The sequence below is a fragment of the Oncorhynchus keta genome, chromosome 19 (genome assembly GCF_023373465.1).
Source record: "Oncorhynchus keta strain PuntledgeMale-10-30-2019 chromosome 19, Oket_V2, whole genome shotgun sequence".
In the NCBI taxonomy this organism is placed as follows: Eukaryota; Metazoa; Chordata; class Actinopteri; order Salmoniformes; family Salmonidae; genus Oncorhynchus; species Oncorhynchus keta.
This window is the reverse complement of record NC_068439.1, coordinates 74275905-74296631: the sequence shown is the minus strand read 5'-3', so window position 1 is coordinate 74296631 and position 20727 is coordinate 74275905. Positions and strand designations below refer to the sequence as shown.

At 45.5% G+C, this 20727-nt stretch overlaps 1 protein-coding gene across 2 annotated transcripts in view; it reads right to left on the bottom strand.

The window, feature by feature from the left end:
* The window catches only part of LOC118374950 (glutamate receptor ionotropic, kainate 2-like), a 197495-nt gene that overhangs the window by 48392 nt on the left and 128376 nt on the right, over positions 1–20727 (bottom strand). For both annotated transcript variants that reach the window (XM_052471297.1, XM_052471296.1), the window contains exons 10-13: positions 10833–10946; positions 7507–7626; positions 7237–7323; positions 2965–3188 (exon numbers count right to left, since the gene is read on the bottom strand). In XM_052471297.1, the coding sequence (XP_052327257.1) occupies positions 2965–3188; positions 7237–7323; positions 7507–7626; positions 10833–10946 (545 nt within the window). The remainder of the gene's footprint in view (positions 1–2964; positions 3189–7236; positions 7324–7506; positions 7627–10832; positions 10947–20727) is intronic.

Genomic DNA, 20727 nt, shown 5'->3' with positions numbered 1-20727 from the left:
GCTTTCAACACCTTGTAGAGTCCATGCCCTGACGAATTGAAGCTGTTCTGAGGACCAAAGCAGGAGCAAATCAATATTAGGAAGGTATTCTTAATGTTTTGTACACTCAGTGTATACTTCTCCCATGAATAGCACCAGGGATATAGCAGAGGGTAAACGCTGTTTTACACACATTGTCATTTATAAAATAAAGTTAGCGTTGTTGTGCATTTACCAACCTTTGTGTTTACCACTACATCCCACTGTAAACTGTAACCACATTTCATCAGTATGACTTTGCTTAGTGTTTATGGTTCTCTGTAATAAAGGGACGTTTATTCCACAAACATGATGAATTGTGGGCCATTAAACTTCCTGCCAGCCCCATCCGACTGCCTGACAGGCCAGAATGTCAATGAGCTCCGTCTCCTTGTAACCGCTGGCGACCGTGCACCACCGCTCAATGTCCCCTGTGGAATCATGTGGTTTGTGACATTGTGTGACAGTGTGAAACGCATTGTGTGTGTGTGTGTGTGAGAGAGGTTTTGCTGTGCGTTCCACTCCTGTATTCCTCTGGGTTGTGTTCTGCACACTGATTCCCGCAGTAGAGAAGTGTCACCCTGCGCACACATGCACACATGCACACTCACACACACACACATACACATTCACGTACGCGTACATGCACACACACAGATGGCATACACACAAACACAGATGGCACACACACAGACACACAGACAGAGCGCAGACAGGGGACATGCAGAGTCCCACACAGAATAACAAAAGGACTCCTCCTCTCATCCTTCTCTCTCCTCTCATCTTTCTCTCCTCCTCACCTCTCATCCTCCTCTCCTCCTCTCCTCTCCTCCTTCTCCTCTCCTCATCCTTCTCTCCTCTTATCCTCCTCTCCTCTCATCCTTCTCTCCTCCTCTCCTCTCCTCTCTTCCTCCTCTCCTCTCATCCTTCTCTCCTCCTCTCCTCTCCTCTCCTCTCTTCCTCCTCTCCTCCCATCTTCCTCTCCTCTCTTCCTCCTCTCCTCTCATCTCACACTCCTCCTCTCATCCTCTCCTCTCATCCTCCTCTCCTCCCATCTTCCTCTCCTCTTCTCTCCTCCTATCCACAGCCACAAGAACTCATCAGGCACCCTCCTATTAGCTGTCTGGTGGACTCAATCACTCTAGCCGGTTTTATAGATCTGTTTCCCTTCTTGTCTCAGGGCATCTGAGGAGAGGTGTGTGTAGGTGTGTGTGTGTGTCTGTGCATGTGTGTATATGTGTGTGTGAGAGAATGTGTTTGAGTGCGTGTGCGTGTGCGTGTGTGTGTGTGTGTGTGTGTGAAGGAAAGAGCCTAACACTGTGATTTGTGCGTATCTAGTGTGTTAGCCAGAATGAGGAACAACTCCATATGTACATGCAATGACAGGGACCTTATTGTGTATGGTGGCCCATGCATTGTCCGAGCTCTCTGAGATATTTTTCGCGACTCAATACGTAGGTGTTCTATGGTTGTGAACACCGTCTGAGGGAATTTCAACTGTGTTTCTTTCTCAATAAAGGAAGAGCATTTAAAGAACTACATTTCGTTAGGAACTGAATAAAACTAAAATGTTGTAGAACGTAGGAAAATCCTTCCTTTTAGTCCTTTGGATGTGGGTCAATTAGCTTTCAATTCGTTAGAGTTCTATTTGTAGGGGATTAAAGAAAACAATATCCTTGACATAAAGGGACTCAACCAATCAATATGTTTCAATCAATACTTCAATTATGAGAGAGCTCAGCTCAGCAAGTTGACGCCTGGGGGAAAATAGCATATAGCAGGCTTTGAGCTATTACACATCAACACCCCTATGGAAGACATAGAACGAGTTATCTGATAATGAACACAATGGTGTAGAGGCAATCGTCATTGCACTGTTTTAGCCTGCTGAGCTAAAGCCTCCTAAGACCATGTCTTCACGTTTCGGGCAAGGTTATTCACCAGGAGAGCAGCGTGGTTCACCGAACCATTTCCATTTCCATTATGTTGGCACACAGTTCAAGGAAGTGGATGTGTTATAATAAGTACAATGTCAAACACACATCATGCAGAAACACACAAACATGCTTGCAGCTATATCTGGGTTCATTTCACTGTGTAAACGTAGGACCATGGAAAGGCTACATTGAAAATATAGAGAAACTTACCCAACATACTTTCGAAAAAGATTTCAATAAAATAAGTGCATATTCTGAACCAACTTAGGTGACAGTTGTTGCCTTCCTCTCAGCTGATCATAATGCCAGTAACATTTGGAATAAGTGCCTTAACCACAAAACTCTTGGGGTCAAACCAAAGAACTCGTAACAGCTGGCACCCCAGAGTTCTGGGGTTAGTTAACACTTTTCTACATAGGATTACGTAGCAATGCTTCGGTCAGGGGAATTCTACTACCCAGCGGTGATCATTTGTAATGGGACTTCCCAATAACATCATATTTTGTGTGTGAACTGGTTTTCTGGATCCAGATAACCAGATTACAACCATCTAAATACATATTTTTCTGGTTGTGAAAAGGGTGTCTCGAAAACATCATTTTACAACCAGCATACAATACTACTTCATAATTATGTCATTGCAACCAGTTTTGCCTACTAAGATACTACTACACTTATAATAGCTAAAGAAAACATACTGTTTTCAATGCCTAACACTGAGCACACCAATATATAACCAAAGGTCAGACAGGCCTCACACTGATTGTTTCATATTTTCCTCAGTCTGGAGCCAGGGCATGTCCACAATGCTTTACATAAGATATCTTTACATGAGCTTAAGGGCATATACACAGTCTGTCAGACTGTCCCACTTCACTGTAAAAGCATTCCTTTAAGGCATAGAGTTTACATTTTAGAGGTAGAATAACTCCACATTCTGGTTTTAGTATCATGAGTTGCAGAGAAAAGTCACTGTCTGGTTTGTGAAAGCGAGGGGCTGGCATGTTACCTGGCTATGACAAACAGCACACAACTGACACCCAAGTAAGCCAGCAGAATATACATCCAGATATCGGGTGAGAGGGGGTTGAGGAAGGAGAAGACGCCCGGGTTGGTTCCGTTGGGCTTGCGGTAGAGGATACTTATCCCCAGGGTCATGAAGGGCTTGGAGAAGTCGATGACCTTCTCCCTCACGTAGGTGATGGCCAACGGAGCCACTGCTAGGTCTGCTTTCTGCGAAGAGAGATGGGGAAGATAGCCTGGTCCCAGATCTGTTTGATGTCTTGTTGGAGTTCACCAATCAGGGGATTTGGTATCACATTAAAAAAGCTGAGATAGACAAGGGACTAGGTTGTTTTATTTGAAATATAACTTACCTATCAAAGAACTGAAAAGCGTCCCTATTATAATTTGTGCACCACCCAAAACAGACCCCATTATACTGTAGATATAACCTCTGAACCCATCTGAAGACCATTTATTTATTTTTATTTAACTTTTATTTAAACAGGAAGTCACACTAAGATTAAAAATCTGTTTTACAAGAAAGCCCTGTATACATTACAATAAAAACAGAATAATGAAACTAGAGGTCGACCGATTAATCGGCATGGCCGATTTCAAGTTTTCATAACATTCGGTAATCTGCATTTTTGGATGCCGATTATGGCCAATAACATTGCACTCCTGAGACTGTGTGGCAGGGAGACCACCTGTTACACAGGTGCAGCAAGGAACCAAGGTAAGTTGCTAGCTAGCATTAAACTAAAAACAATCAATCTTAACATAATCACTAGGTAACTACACATGGTTAATGATATTACTAGTATAACTAGCTTGTCCTGCGTTGCAAATAATCAATGCGGTGCCTGTTAAATTTATCATTGAATCAAAGCCTACTTCGCCAAACGGGTGATGATTTAACAAGTGCATTCGTGAAATGTCGTTGCACCAATGTACCTAACCATAAACATCAACGCCTTTCTTAAAATCAATACACAAGTATATTTTTTTTTAAACCTGCATATTTAGTTAAAAGCAATTCATGCTAGCAGGCAATATTAACTAAGGAAATTGTGTCACTTTTCTTGCAGTCTGTGCGAGTAGAGTCAGGGTATATACAGCAGTTTGGGCCGCCTGGAACTGTGTGAAGACCATTTCTTCCTAACAAAGACCGTAATTAATTTGCCAGAATTTTACATAATTATGACATAACATTGACGGTTGTGCAATGTAACAGCAATATTTTGACTTATAGATGCCACCCATTCGATAAAATACGGAACGGTTCCGTATTTCACTGAAAGGATAAACGTTTGTTTTGAAATGATAGTTTCCGGATTTGACCATATTAATTACCTAAGGCTCGTATTTCTGTGTGTTTATTATATTATAATTAAGTCTATGATTTGATATTTGATAGAGCAGTCTGACTGAGTGGTGGTAGGCCGCAGCAGTCTGACTGAGTGGTGGTAGGCCGCAGCAGTCTGACTGAGTGGTGGTAGGCTGCAGCAGTCTAGTGGTGAGTCTGACTGAGTGGTGGTAGGCCGCAGCAGTCTGACTGAGTGGTGGTAGCAGCAGTCTGACTGAGTGGTGGTAGGCCGCAGCAGTCTGACTGAGTGGTGGTAGGCTGCAGCAGTCTGACTGAGTGGTGGTAGGCCGCAGCAGTCTGACTGAGTGGTGGTAGGCCGCAGCAGTCTGACTGAGTGGTGGTAGGCCGCAGCAGTCTGACTGAGTGGTGGTAGGCCGCAGCAGTCTGACTGAGTGGTGGTAGGCCGCAGCAGTCTGACTGAGTGGTGGTAGGCCGCAGCAGTCTGACTGAGTGGTGGTAGGCCGCAGCAGTCTGACTGAGTGGTGGTAGGCCGCAGCAGTCTGACTGGGCGGTGGTAGGCCGCAGCAGTCTGACTGGGCGGTGGTAGGCCGCAGCAGTCTGACTGGGTGGTGGTAGGCCGCAGCAGTCTGACTGAGTGGTGGTAGGCCGCAGCAGTCTGACTGGGCGGTGGTGCAGTCTGACTGGGCGGTGGTAGGCCGCAGCAGTCTCTGAGGCTGCAGCAGTCTGACTGAGTGGTGGTAGGCCGCAGCAGTCTGACTGCAGCAGTCTGACTGAGTGGTGGTAGGCCGCAGCAGTCTGACTGTGGTGGTCTGGTAGGCCGCAGCAGTCTGACTGAGTGGTGGTAGGCCGCAGCAGTCTGACTGGGCGGTGGTAGGCCGCAGCAGTCTGACTGAGTGGTGGTAGGCCGCAGCAGTCTGACTGGGCGGTGGTAGGCCGCAGCAGTCTGACTGGGCGGTGGTAGGCCGCAGCAGTCTGACTGAGTGGTGGTAGGCCGCAGCAGTCTGACTGAGTGGTGGTAGGCCGCAGCAGTCTGACTGAGTGGTGGTAGGCCGCAGCAGTCTGACTGGGCGGTGGTAGGCCGCAGCAGTCTGACTGAGTGGTGGTAGGCCGCAGCAGTCTGACTGAGTGGTGGTAGGCCGCAGCAGGCTCGTAAGCAGTCATTCAAGCAGCACATCCTGCATTTGCCAGCAGCTCGTCGCAATGCTTGAAGCACAGCGCTGTTTATGACTTCAAGCCTATCAACTCCCCAGATTAGGCTGGCAATACTATAGTGCCTATAAGAACATCCAATTGTCAAAGGTATATGAAATCCAAATATTATAGAGAGAAATAGTACTATAATTCCTATAATAACTACAACCTAAAACTTCTTAACTGGGAATATTGCAGACTCATGTTAAAAGGAACCACCAGCTTTCATATGTTCTCATGTTCTGAGCAAGGAACTTAAACATGAAATGTTTTACATGGTACATATTGCACTTTTACTTTCTTTTCCAGCACTGTGTTTTTGCATTATGTAAACCAAATTGAACATGTTTCATTATTTATTTGAGACTAAATTGATTTTTATTTCTGTATTATGTTAAGTTAAAATAAAAGTGTCCATTCAGTATTGTTGTAATTGTCATTATTACAAGTATATATATAAAAACCGTCCGATTAACCGGTATCAGCTTTTTTTGGTCCTCCAAGAATCGTCATCGGTATCAGCTTTGAAAGATCATAATCGGTCGACCTCTAAATAAAACATACACATATATGTGTTTTAAAACAATATAATTCAGAACACAATCAACCAAAATAAACATATTTAATAAATGCAATCACATTCAACTACATAAAAGTCGTCAATCAGTAATTAAACTGCCTGAGTGACACCAGCACATCTAACTGCAGTGAACTTGGCAGATTGTTCCACAAATTAGGGGCAAAAAAACTCAATGCAGATTTTCCCAAATCTGTGGAGATTGCAGGGATCTCTAGTGTTATCCATTCCTGAGAACGGATTTAGATAACTTATGACTCTTAACTTAATTAATGACGTTACATATGGAGGGAGATTCTGTCAGATTGCTATGGAAATAAATGAAAGAGAAGCTTTCTCTTCTTACAGACAGAGAGGTCCATCCCACATTTTATACAGACTACAATGATGAGTCCTAACATGCTGTGATAAAACGCACTGTGGAATGGTAGACTGTGTCCTAGGGTTTCAAAACAGCAGGTAAACAATATCACCAAAATCCAATACAGGGAGAAACGTTATTTGAACAATCTTTTTCCTATTTTCAATACTGAGGCATGATTTATTTCAATATCTAAAAACAATCTTGGATCTTAGCATCTTAGTCAGATTTTATTTGTGTTATGAAGGACAACTTGTCATCAATCCAACCCAGGTACTTATATTGAGAAACAAGCTCAATATCGGCTCCATTTGTAGGACAAATATGCAGGTCCTCAGGGTCAACCATGAAGCTACATTATAGACATAACCTTTGAACCTATCTGAAGACCATGAAACTCCATTATAGACATAACCTTTGAACCTATCTGAAGACCACAAAACTCCATTATAGACATAACCTCTGAACCTATCTGAAGACCATGAAACTCCATTATAGACATAACCTTTGAACCTATCTGAAGACCATGAAACTCCATTATAGACATAACATCTGAACCAATCTGAAGACCATTAAACTCCATTATAGACATAACTTCTGAACCTATCTGAAGACCACAAAACTCCATTATAGACATAACTTCTGAACCAATCTGAAGACCATGAAACTCCATTATAGACATAAACTCTGAACCTATCTGAAGCCCATGAAGCTCCATTGTATCCATGATCCAACCAACCGTAACCTCGTCAACACGGCAACCCACCATTAACCACTATGGTAACCATGACAATAGTCCACTTCTCCTCCCCCTACTCACATGGTCCATGAGCTCCCTGACCATGCCGCTCCACTGGCCCGTGCTCTCCTCCAGCGCCCCGTACTTCCCGTCCTCCACCAGGCGCACCTATTAATGAGAATAAGAATGACTACAGCAACAACTATTAATATGAATATTAACTATATATGTAATTTAGTAGAAACTTGTAATAGTACACACATTCATTTTCATACCATCGTGATTGATCCCAGAACCCTGGTGTTACAAGCACCATGCTACGCCAACTGAGACACATGGGAAGCCACTCACCTCATAGCGGAAGCCCAGGATCGCCGAGAGCTCGCGGAGAAGGTCGATGCAGTAGCCTTCAAAGCGGTCGTTGCCATACAGAGGCTTGTCTGACTTCTTGAACATCACGTAGGGCTCCACCTGTTAAGGAAAAATGGGGGAGGGGGGAGGAGATGGAAGGAGAAGAAGAAAGGAGAAAGAGGCAGAGAAGGGGCAAAAGACAAAGGTAGTTTGGTATTTGTTGGCGTTTTATTAGGATCTCCAGTAGCTGTTGAGGAAGCAGCAGCTTCTCTTCCTGGGATCCACACAAAACATGAAACATGACATACAGTGGGAAGAAAACGTATGTGAACCCTTTAGAATCACCTGAATTTCTGACAAAATTTGTCGTAAAATGTTATCTGATCTTCATCTAAGTCACAACAATAGACAAACTTAAACTAATAACACACAAACAATTATACGTTTTCATGTCTTCACTGAACACACCATGTAATCATTCATAGTGCAGGTTGGAAAAAGTATGTGAACCCTTGGATTTAATAACAGGTTGACCCTCCTTTGGCAGCAATAACCTCAACCAAAGGTTTTCTGTAATTGCGGATCAGACCTGCACAACTGTCAGGAGGAATTTTGGATCGTTTCTCTTTACAAAATTGTTTCAGTTCCACAATGTTCTTGGGATGTCTGGTGTGAACTGCTCTTTAGAGGTCATGACACAGCATCTCAATCGGCTTGAGGTCAGGACTGACTGGGCCACTCCAGAAGGCGTATTTTCAAGCCATTCTGTTATTGATTTACTTCTGTGTTTTGGAATGTTGTTCTGTTGCATCACCTAACTTCTGTTGAGCTTCAATTGGCAGCCTTACATTCTCCTGCAAAATGTCTTGATAAACTTGGGAATTCATTTTTCTGTCAATGATAGCAAGCTGTCCAGGCCCTGAGACATCAAAGCAGCCCCAAACCATGATGCTCCCTCGACCGTAGTTTATAGTTGAGATGAGTTTTTGATGTTGGTGTGCGGTGCCTTTTTTTCTCCACACATAGTGTTGTGTGTTCCTTCTAAACAACACAACTTCAGTTTCATCTGTCCACAGAATATTTTGCCATTAGCACTGTGGAACATCCAGGTGCTCTTTTGCGAACTTCAGACGTGCAGCAATGTTTTTTTTTTGGACAGCAGTGGCTTCTTCCATGATGTCTTCCCATGAACGCCATTTTTGTTTAGTGTTTTACGTATTGTAGACTTGTCAACAGAGATTTTAGAATCTTCCAGAGATTCTGACACTCTAGGATTCTTCTTAACCTCATTGAGCATTCTGTGCAGTCAGAGCATCTATGGAAGACGGCCACTCTTAGGAAGAGTAGCAACAGTGCTGAAATTTCTCCATTTATAGACAATTTGTCTTACCATGGACTGACTTTTAGAAATAGTTTTGTAATCTTTTCCAGAATTTATGCAATGCAACAATTCTTAATCTTAGGTCTTCTGAGATCTCTTTTGTTCGAGGCATGGACACATCAGGCAATGCTTCTTGTGAATAGCAAACTCACATTTTGTGAAGAGTTTTTTATGGGGCAGGGCAGCTCTAACCAACATCTCCAATATTGTCTCATTGATTGGACTCCAGGTTAGCTGACTCCTGACTCCAATTAGCTTTTGTAGAAGTCATTAGCCTAATGGTTCACATAGTTTTCCCAACCTACACTGTGAATGTTTAAATTATGTATTCAATATAGACAAGAAACATACAATAATGTGTGTGATATTAGTTAAAGCACACTGTGTTTGTCTATTTTTGTGACTCTTATGAAGGTCGGATCAAATTTTATGCCAAATTTATGCAGAAATCCAGGTAATTCCAAAGGGTTCACATACTTTTTCTTGCCACTGTAATACTGAACATTAATAGACAAGAACAGCTCAAGGACAGAACTACATCAATTTAAAAAAGGCACACAAGCCTACATATCAATACATACAGACAAACTATCTAGGTCAAATAGGGGAGAGGCATTGTGCCGTAAGGTGTTGCTTTATCTGCTTTTTGAAACCAGGTTTGTTGTTCATTTGAGCAATATGAGATGGAACTGTACGCTTTCTTGCATTTGTTATGGATTTGGGGACTGTGAAAAGACCCCTGGTGGCATGTCTAGTGGGGTAAGTGTGTGTCTCAGAGCTGTGTGTAAGTTCACTATGCAAACAATTTGGGATTTTCAACACATTAATGATTCTTAGAAAAATAAGAAGTGATGCAGTCAATCTCTCCTCAACTCTTAGACATGCATAGTATTTATATTAGTCCTCTGATTACAATAAAGAGCAAGACGTGCCGCTCTGTTCTAGGTCAAATGCAACTTAACTAGGTCTGTCCTTGCAGCACTCGACCACACGACTGGGAAATCATCAAGATAAGACTAAACTAGAGCCTGCAGGACTTTTTGACTTTTTGGAGTGTAGAGTCAAAAAATCAGAGCATCTCTTTATTACTGACAGACCTCTCCCCATGACAGTTTTTTACCTAGAGAGCTGCCCTGCGGTACACCTCACTTTACATGTTTGACATTAGAGAAGCTTCTATTAAAGAAAACCCTCTGAGTTCTATTAGATAGATAGATATGAATCCACAATATGGCAGAAGTTGAAAAGGCATAACACATACGTTTTCTCAACGACAGGTTATGGTCAATAATATCAAAGGCTGTACTGAAATCTAACAGTACAGCTCCCACAATCATGTTATTAGTAATTTCTTTCAACCAATCATCAGTAATTTGTGTCAGTGCAGTACATGTTGAGTGCCCTTCTCAATAAGCATGCTGAAAGTCTGTTGTTAATTTGTTTACAGAGAAATAGCATTATATTTGGTCAAACACCATTTCCCACAACAGTTTGTTAAGAGCTGGCATCAAATAAGGGAGGGGGAGACAGGGGAGAGAGAGGTGGAGAAAGGTAAGAGTGGAAATATGGAGAAGAGAGAGCAGAGAAAGACGGAAACAAAGAGTGTCAAAAAAGGAACGAGAAAGAGAATGATGAGAAAAGAGAGAGAAAAAAACATCATACTCCATCCATGTCTGGTCTAGTAGTGTATGTTAGACTATGAAGTCCTATCCTTGATAGTACCGAAGGGTTAAATCTGTGCTGTCAGTCGTTGTGACTTCAGTGATGGAGACATAGACCTAGCCCTTCAGTGATGCTGCTGTGAGGCTACAGACAGACAGAGACCTCGCCTTCAGTGATGCTGCTGTGAGGCTACAGACATACAGAAACATAGCCCTTTAGTGATGCTGCTGTGTGCCTGTATAGGGCTACAGACATACAGAGACCTAGCCAGATGTGTGTTTACCAGTATGGTGGAGACACGGAGGGATTTGTTAGCCAGAGAGTCTGTGATGTTGGTTGTCTTGCTCTTGTGGTTGTCCGTCATGTTCAGGCCACTGGGAGGATCCCACGTTCCTATCTGTGGGTGACACATTTCTCATGTGATAAAATGGTAATTAGTGAAGCACGATATGACATTTGTGGCCGATACCGATATCCAATATTTTTCTTGCCAAAAAAATCCCGATACCGATAACCGATACCGATAACCGATATTTAAAAGGCCTTTAAGCATTCTAATACAGTTAAAGAGTTAACACACACACATGGACACAGCGGTCTAAGGCACAGCATCTCAGTGCAAGAGGCGTCACTACAGTTCCGGGTTCGAATCCAGGCTGTATCACATCTGGCCATGATTGGGAGTCCCATAGGGTGGCACACAATTGGCCCAGCATCATCTGGGTTTAGCTGGGGTAGGCCGTCATTGTAAATAAGAATTTGTTCTTAACTGACTTGTTTAGTTAAATAAAGGTTACACACACACACAAACACACACACATACACACACACATTTACGCATGTCCCCATTACCAGTAAAACATAATCAAAACCTATTTCTTTCACTTACTTGCTGTGCTGTTTCTTTGTTCATTTGTTCAGTTGTTTCATTCTCAACCAAGGTTTATATGGAACCCCGTTTGGGTCTTTGCTATGGAACCCCGTTTGGGTCTTTGCTATGGAACGCCGTTTTGGTCTTTGCTATGGAACCCCGTTTGGGTCTTTGCTATGGAACGCCGTTTGGGTCTTTGCTATGGAACGCCGTTTTGGTCTTTGCTATGGAACCCCGTTTGGGTCTTTGCTATGGAACGCCGTTTGGGTCTTTGCTATGGAACCACGTTTGGGTCTTTGCTATGGAACCCCGTTTGGGTCTTTGCTATGGAACCACGTTTGGGTCTTTGCTATGGAACGCCGTTTTGGTCTTTGCTATGGAACCCCGTTTGGGTCTTTGCTATGGAACCCCGTTTGGGTCTTTGCTATGGAACGCCGTTTGGGTCTTTGCTATGGAACCACGTTTGGGTCTTTGCTATGGAACCACGTTTGGGTCTTTGCTATGGAACCCCGTTTGGGTCTTTGCTATGGAACCAAGTTTTGGTCTTTGCTATGGAACGCCGTTTTGGTCTTTGCTATGGAACCCCGTTTGGGTCTTTGCTATGGAACCCCGTTTGGGTCTTTGCTATGGAACGCCGTTTGGGTCTTTGCTATGGAACCACGTTTGGGTCTTTGCTTTGCTATGGAACCCCGTTTGGGTCTTTGCTATGGAACCCCGTTTGGGTCTTTGCTATGGAACGCCGTTTTGGTCTTTGCTATGGAACCCCGTTTGGGTCTTTGCTATGGAACCCCGTTTGGGTCTTTGCTATGGAACCCCGTTTGGGTCTTTGCTTGGGAACCACGTTTGGATCTTTGCTATGGAACGCCGTTTGGGTCTTTGCTATGGAACCACGTTTGGGTCTTTGCTTTGCTATGGAACCCCGTTTGGGTCTTTGCTATGGAACCCGTTTGGGTCTTTGCTATGGAACGCCGTTTTGGTCTTTGCTATGGAACCCGTTTGGGTCTTTGCTATGGAACCCCGTTTGGGTCTTTGCTATGGAACGCCGTTTTGGTCTTTGCTATGGAACCCGTTTGGGTCTTTGCTATGGAACCCGTTTGGGTCTTTGCTATGGAACCCGTTTGGGTCTTTGCTATGGAACCCGTTTTGGTCTTTGCTATGGAACCCCGTTTGGGTCTTTGCTATGGAACGCCGTTTGGGTCTTTGCTATGGAACCACGTTTGGGTCTTTGCTATGGAACCCCGTTTGGGTCTTTGCTATGGAACCACGTTTGGGTCTTTGCTATGGAACGCCGTTTTGGTCTTTGCTATGGAACCCCGTTTGGGTCTTTGCTATGGAACCCCGTTTGGGTCTTTGCTATGGAACGCCGTTTGGGTCTTTGCTATGGAACCACGTTTGGGTCTTTGCTATGGAACCACGTTTGGGTCTTTGCTATGGAACCCCGTTTGGGTCTTTGCTATGGAACCAAGTTTTGGTCTTTGCTATGGAACCCGTTTTGGTCTTTGCTATGGAACCCGTTTGGGTCTTTGCTATGGAACCCCGTTTGGGTCTTTGCTATGGAACCACGTTTGGGTCTTTGCTATGGAACCACGTTTGGGTCTTTCTTTGCTATGGAACCCGTTTGGGTCTTTGCTATGGAACCCCGTTTGGGTCTTTGCTATGGAACGCCGTTTTGGTCTTTGCTATGGAACCCCGTTTGGGTCTTTGCTATGGAACCCCGTTTGGGTCTTTGCTATGGAACCCCGTTTGGGTCTTTGCTATGGAACCACGTTTGGGTCTTTGCTATGGAACGCCGTTTGGGTCTTTGCTATGGAACCACGTTTGGGTCTTTGCTTTGCTATGGAACCCCGTTTGGGTCTTTGCTATGGAACCCCGTTTGGGTCTTTGCTATGGAACGCCGTTTTGGTCTTTGCTATGGAACCCCGTTTGGGTCTTTGCTATGGAACCCCGTTTGGGTCTTTGCTATGGAACCACGTTTTGGTCTTTGCTATGGAACGCCGTTTGGGTCTTTGCTATGGAACCACGTTTGGGTCTTTGCTATGGAACCACGTTTGGGTCTTTGCTATGGAACCACGTTTGGGTCTTTGCTATGGAACCACGTTTGGGTCTTTGCTATGGAACCACGTTTGGGTCTTTGCTATGGAACCACGTTTGGGTCTTTGCTATGGAACCACGTTTGGGTCTTTGCTATGGAACCACGTTTGGGTCTTTGCTATGGAACCACGTTTGGGTCTTTGCTATGGAACCCCGTTTGGGTCTTTGCTATGGAACCACGTTTGGGTCTTTGCTATGGAACCACGTTTGGGTCTTTGCTATGGAACGCCGTTTGGGTCTTTGCCATGGAACCACGTTTGGGTCTTTGCTATGGAACGCCGTTTTGGTCTTTGCTATGGAACCCCGTTTGGGTCTTTGCTATGGAACCACGTTTGGGTCTTTGCTATGGAACCACGTTTGGGTCTTTGCTATGGAACGTCATTTTGGTCTTTGCTATGGAACCACGTTTGGGTCTTTGCTATGGAACCACGTTTGGGTCTTTGCTATGGAACCACGTTTGGGTCTTTGCTATGGAACGCCGTTTGGGTCTTTGCTATGGAACGCCGTTTGGGTCTTTGCTATGGAACCCCGTTTGGGTCTTTGCTATGGAACCCCGTTTGGGTCTTTGCTATGGAACCACGTTTTGGTCTTTGCTATGGAACGCCGTTTGGGTCTTTGCTATGGAACCACGTTTGGGTCTTTGCTATGGAACCACGTTTGGGTCTTTGCTATGGAACCACGTTTGGGTCTTTGCTATGGAACCACGTTTGGGTCTTTGCTAAGGAACCACGTTTGGGTCTTTGCTATGGAACCAGGTTTGGGTCTTTGCTATGGAACCACGTTTGGGTCTTTGCTATGGAACCACGTTTGGGTCTTTGCTATGGAACCACGTTTGGGTCTTTGCTATGGAACCCCGTTTGGGTCTTTGCTATGGAACCAAGTTTGGGTCTTTGCTATGGAACCACGTTTGGGTCTTTGCTATGGAACCCCGTTTGGGTCTTTGCTATGGAACCACGTTTTGGTCTTTGCTATGGAACGCCGTTTGGGTCTTTGCTATGGAACCACGTTTGGGTCTTTGCTATGGAACCACGTTTGGGTCTTTGCTATGGAACCACGTTTGGGTCTTTGCTATGGAACCACGTTTGGGTCTTTGCTATGGAACCACGTTTGGGTCTTTGCTATGGAACCACGTTTGGGTCTTTGCTATGGAACCACGTTTGGGTCTTTGCTATGGAACCACGTTTGGGTCTTTGCTATGGAACCACGTTTGGGTCTTTGCTATGGAACCACGTTTGGGTCTTTGCTTTGCTATGGAACCCCGTTTGGGTCTTTGCTATGGAACCCCGTTTGGGTCTTTGCTATGGAACGCCGTTTTGGTCTTTGCTATGGAACCCCGTTTGGGTCTTTGCTATGGAACCCCGTTTGGGTCTTTGCTATGGAACCACGTTTTGGTCTTTGCTATGGAACGCCGTTTGGGTCTTTGCTATGGAACCACGTTTGGGTCTTTGCTATGGAACCACGTTTGGGTCTTTGCTATGGAACCACGTTTGGGTCTTTGCTATGGAACCACGTTTGGGTCTTTGCTATGGAACCACGTTTGGGTCTTTGCTATGGAACCACGTTTGGGTCTTTGCTATGGAACCACGTTTGGGTCTTTGCTATGGAACCACGTTTGGGTCTTTGCTATGGAACCACGTTTGGGTCTTTGCTATGGAACCCCGTTTGGGTCTTTGCTATGGAACCACGTTTGGGTCTTTGCTATGGAACCACGTTTGGGTCTTTGCTATGGAACGCCGTTTGGGTCTTTGCCATGGAACCACGTTTGGGTCTTTGCTATGGAACGCCGTTTTGGTCTTTGCTATGGAACCCCGTTTGGGTCTTTGCTATGGAACCCCGTTTGGGTCTTTGCTATGGAACCACGTTTGGGTCTTTGCTATGGAACCACGTTTGGGTCTTTGCTATGGAACGTCATTTTGGTCTTTGCTATGGAACCACGTTTGGGTCTTTGCTATGGAACCACGTTTGGGTCTTTGCTATGGAACCACGTTTGGGTCTTTGCTATGGAACCACGTTTGGGTCTTTGCTATGGAACGCCGTTTTGGTCTTTGCTATGGAACCCCGTTTTGGTCTTTGCTATGGAACCACGTTTGGGTCTTTGCTATGGAACCACGTTTGGGTCTTTGCTATGGAACCCCGTTTGGGTCTTTGCTATGGAACGCCGTTTGGGTCTTTGCTATGGAACGCCGTTTTGGTCTTTGCTATGGAACCACGTTTGGGTCTTTGCTATGGAACGACGTTTGGGTCTTTGCTATGGAACCACGTTTGGGTCTTTGCTATGGAACGCCGTTTTGGTCTTTGCTATGGAACCCCGTTTGGGTCTTTGCTATGGAACCCCGTTTGGGTCTTTGCTATGGAACCACGTTTGGGTCTTTGCTATGGAACGCCGTTTTGGTCTTTGCTATGGAACCACGTTTGGGTCTTTGCTATGGAACGCCGTTTGGTCTTTGCTATGGAACCACGTTTGGGTCCTTGCTATGGAACCCCGTTTGGGTCTTTGCTATGGAACCCCGTTTGGGTCTTTGCTATGGAACCACGTTTGGGTCTTTGCTATTGAACCCCGTTTTGGTCTTTGCTATGGAACCACGTTTGGGTCTTTGCTATGGAACCACGGTTGGGTCTTTGCTATGGAACGCCGTTTGGGTCTTTGCTATGGAACGCCGTTTGGGTCTTTGCTATGGAACGCCGTTTGGGTCTTTGCTATGGAACCACGTTTGGGTCTTTGCTATGGAACCACGTTTGGGTCTTTGCTATGGAACCCCGTTTGGGTCTTTGCTATGGAACCAAGTTTTGGTCTTTGCTATGGAACGCCGTTTTGGTCTTTGCTATGGAACCCCGTTTGGGTCTTTGCTATGGAACCCCGTTTGGGTCTTTGCTATGGAACGCCGTTTGGGTCTTTGCTATGGAACCACGTTTGGGTCTTTGCTTTGCTATGGAACCCCGTTTGGGTCTTTGCTATGGAACCCCGTTTGGGTCTTTGCTATGGAACGCCGTTTTGGTCTTTGCTATGGAACCCCGTTTGGGTCTTTGCTATGGAACCCCGTTTGGGTCTTTGCTATGGAACCCCGTTTGGGTCTTTGCTATGGAACCACGTTTGGATCTTTGCTATGGAACGCCGTTTGGGTCTTTGCTATGGAACCACGTTTGGGTCTTTGCTTTGCTATGGAACCCCGTTTGGGTCTTTGCTATGGAACCCCGTTTGGGTCTTTGCTATGGAACGCCGTTTTGGTCTTTGCTATGGAACCCCGTTTGGGTCTTTGCTATGGAACCCCGTTTGGGTCTTTGCTATGGAACCACGTTTTGGTCTTTGCTATGGAACGCCGTTTGGGTCTTTGCTATGGAACCACGTTTGGGTCTTTGCTATGGAACCACGTTTGGGTCTTTGCTATGGAACCACGTTTGGGTCTTTGCTATGGAACCACGTTTGGGTCTTTGCTAAGGAACCACGTTTGGGTCTTTGCTATGGAACCACGTTTGGGTCTTTGCTATGGAACCACGTTTGGGTCTTTGCTATGGAACCACGTTTGGGTCTTTGCTATGGAACCACGTTTGGGTCTTTGCTATGGAACCCCGTTTGGGTCTTTGCTATGGAACCACATTTGGGTCTTTGCTATGGAACCACGTTTGGGTCTTTGCTATGGAACGCCGTTTGGGTCTTTGCCATGGAACCACGTTTGGGTCTTTGCTATGGAACGCCGTTTTGGTCTTTGCTATGGAACCCCGTTTGGGTCTTTGCTATGGAACCACGTTTGGGTCTTTGCTATGGAACCACGTTTGGGTCTTTGCTATGGAACGTCATTTTGGTCTTTGCTATGGAACCACGTTTGGGTCTTTGCTATGGAACCACGTTTGGGTCTTTGCTATGGAACCACGTTTGGGTCTTTGCTATGGAACCACGTTTGGGTCTTTGCTATGGAACGCCGTTTTGGTCTTTGCTATGGAACCCCGTTTTGGTCTTTGCTATGGAACCACGTTTGGGTCTTTGCTATGGAACCACGTTTGGGTCTTTGCTATGGAACCCCGTTTGGGTCTTTGCTATGGAACGCCGTTTGGGTCTTTGCTATGGAACGCCGTTTTGGTCTTTGCTAGGGAACCACGTTTGGGTCTTTGCTATGGAACGACGTTTGGGTCTTTGCTATGGAACCACGTTTGGGTCTTTGCTATGGAACGCCGTTTTGGTCTTTGCTATGGAACCCCGTTTGGGTCTTTGCTATGGAACCCCGTTTGGGTCTTTGCTATGGAACCACGTTTGGGTCTTTGCTATGGAACGCCGTTTGGTCTTTGCTATGGAACCACGTTTGGGTCTTTGCTATGGAACGCCGTTTGGTCTTTGCTATGGAACCACGTTTGGGTCCTTGCTATGGAACCCCGTTTGGGTCTTTGCTATGGAACCCCGTTTGGGTCTTTGCTATGGAACCACGTTTGGGTCTTTGCTATTGAACCCCGTTTTGGTCTTTGCTATGGAACCACGTTTGGGTCTTTGCTATGGAACCCCGTTTGGGTCTTTGCTATGGAACCCCGTTTGGGTCTTTGCTATGGAACCCCGTTTGGGTCTTTGCTATGGAACCCCGTTTTGGTCTTTGCTATGGAACCACGTTTGGGTCTTTGCTATGGAACCCCGTTTGGGTCTTTGCTATGGAACCACGTTTTGGTCTTTGCTATGGAACGCCGTTTTGGTCTTTGCTATGGAACCACGTTTGGGTCTTTGCTATGGAACGCCGTTTGGTCTTTGCTATGGAACCACGTTTGGGTCTTTGCTATGGAACCCCGTTTGGGTCTTTGCTATGGAACCACGTTTGGGTCTTTGCTATGGAACGCCGTTTTGGTCTTTGCTATGGAACCACGTTTGGGTCTTTGCTATGGAACCACGTTTGGGTCTTTGCTATGGAACCACGGTTGGGTCTTTGCTATGGAACGCCGTTTGGGTCTTTGCTATGGAACGCCGTTTGGGTCTTTGCTATGGAACGCCGTTTGGGTCTTTGCTATGGAACGCCGTTTTGGTCTTTGCTATGGAACCACGTTTGGGTCTTTGCTATGGAACCACGTTTGGGTCTTTGCTATGGAACCACGTTTGGGTCTTTGCTATGGAACGCCGTTTTGGTCTTTGCTATGGAACCCCGTTTGGGTCTTTGCTATGGAACGTCGTTTTGGTCTTTGCTATGGAACCACGTTTGGGTCTTTGCTATGGAACCACGTTTTGGTCTTTGCTATGGAACCACGTTTGGGTCTTTGCTATGGAACCACGTTTGGGTCTTTGCTATGGAACCACGTTTTGGTCTTTGCTATGGAACCCCGTTTGGGTCTTTGCTATGGAACCACGTTTTGGTCTTTGCTATGGAACCACGTTTGGGTCTTTGCTATGGAACCACGTTTGGGTCTTTGCTATGGAACCACGTTTGGGTCTTTGCTATGGAACGCCGTTTTGGTCTTTGCTATGGAACCCTGTTTGGGTCTTTGCTATGGAACCCCGTTTGGGTCTTTGCTATGGAACCACGTTTGGGTCTTTGCTATGGAACGCCATTTTGGTCTTTGCTATGGAACCACGTTTGGGTCTTTGCTATGGAACCACGTTTGGGTCTTTGCTATGGAACCACGTTTGGGTCTTTGCTATGGAACGCCGTTTTGGTCTTTGCTATGGAACCCCGTTTGGGTCTTTGCTATGGAACCACGTTTGGGTCTTTGCTATGGAACCCCGTTTCGGTCTTTGCTATGGAACGCCGTTTTGGTCTTTGCTATGGAACGCCGTTTTGGTCTTTGCTATGGAACCCCGTTTGGGTCTTTGCTATGGAACGCTGTTTGGGTCTTTGCTATGGAACCCCGTTTGGGTCTTTGCTATGGAACCACGTTTGGGTCTTTGCTATGGAACCCCGTTTGGGTCTTTGCTATGGAACCACGTTTGGGTCTTTGCTATGGAACCACGTTTGGGTCTTTGCTATGGAACGCCGTTTTGGTCTTTGCTATGGAACCACCTTTGGGTCTTTGCTATGGAACCACGTTTTGGTCTTTGCTATAGAACCACGTTTGGGTCTTTGCTATGGAACCCCGTTTGGGTCTTTGCTATGGAACCACGTTTTGGTCTTTGCTATGGAACCCCGTTTGGGTCTTTGCTATGGAACCACGTTTTGGTCTTTGCTATGGAACCACGTTTGGGTCTTTGCTATGGAACCACGTTTGGGTCTTTGCTATGGAACGCCGTTTGGGTCTTTGCTATGGAATGCCGTTTTGGTCTTTGCTATGGAACCCCGTTTGGGTTTTTGCTATGGAACCACGTTTGGGTCTTTGCTATGGAACGCCGTTTTGGTCTTTGCTATGGAACCACGTTTTGGTCTTTGCTATGGAACCACGTTTGGGTCTTTGCTATGGAACCACGTTTGGGTCTTTGCTATGGAACGCCGTTTTGGTCTTTGCTATGGAACCCCGTTTGGGTCTTTGCTATGGAACCACGTTTGGGTCTTTGCTATGGAACCACGTTTGGGTCTTTGCTATGGAACGCCGTTTTGGTCTTTGCTATGGAACCACGTTTGGGTCTTTGCTATGGAACCCCGTTTGGGTCTTTGCTATGGAACCACGTTTTGGTCTTTGCTATGGAACCACGTTTGGGTCTTTGCTATGGAACCACGTTTGGTTCTTTGCTATGGAACGCCGTTTTGGTCTTTGCTATGGAACCACGTTTGGGTCTTTGCTATGGAACCACGTTTGGGTCTTTGCTATGGAACCACGTTTGGGTCTTTGCTATGGAACCACGTTTGGGTCTTTGCTATGGAACGCCGTTTTGGTCTTTGCTATGGAACCACGTTTGGGTCTTTGCTATGGAACGCCGTTTGGTCTTTGCTATGGAACCACGTTTTGGTCTTTGCTATCGTTTGGGTCTTTGCTATGGAACCACGTTTTGGTCTTTGCTATGGAACCACGTTTGGGTCTTTGCTATGGAACGTTTGGGTCGCTATGGAACGTTTTGGTCTTTGCTATGGAACCACATTTGGGTCTTTGCGCCGTTTTGGTCTTTGCTATGGAACGCCGTTTTGGTCTTTGCTATGGAACCACGTTTGGGTCTTTGCTATGGAACCACGTTTGGGTCTTTGCTATGGAACCACGTTTGGGTCTTTGCTATGGAACGCCGTTTTGGTCTTTGCTATGGAACCACATTTGGGTCTTTGCTATGGAACGCCGTTTTGGTCTTTGCTATGGAACGCCGTTTTGGTCTTTGCTATGGAACCAC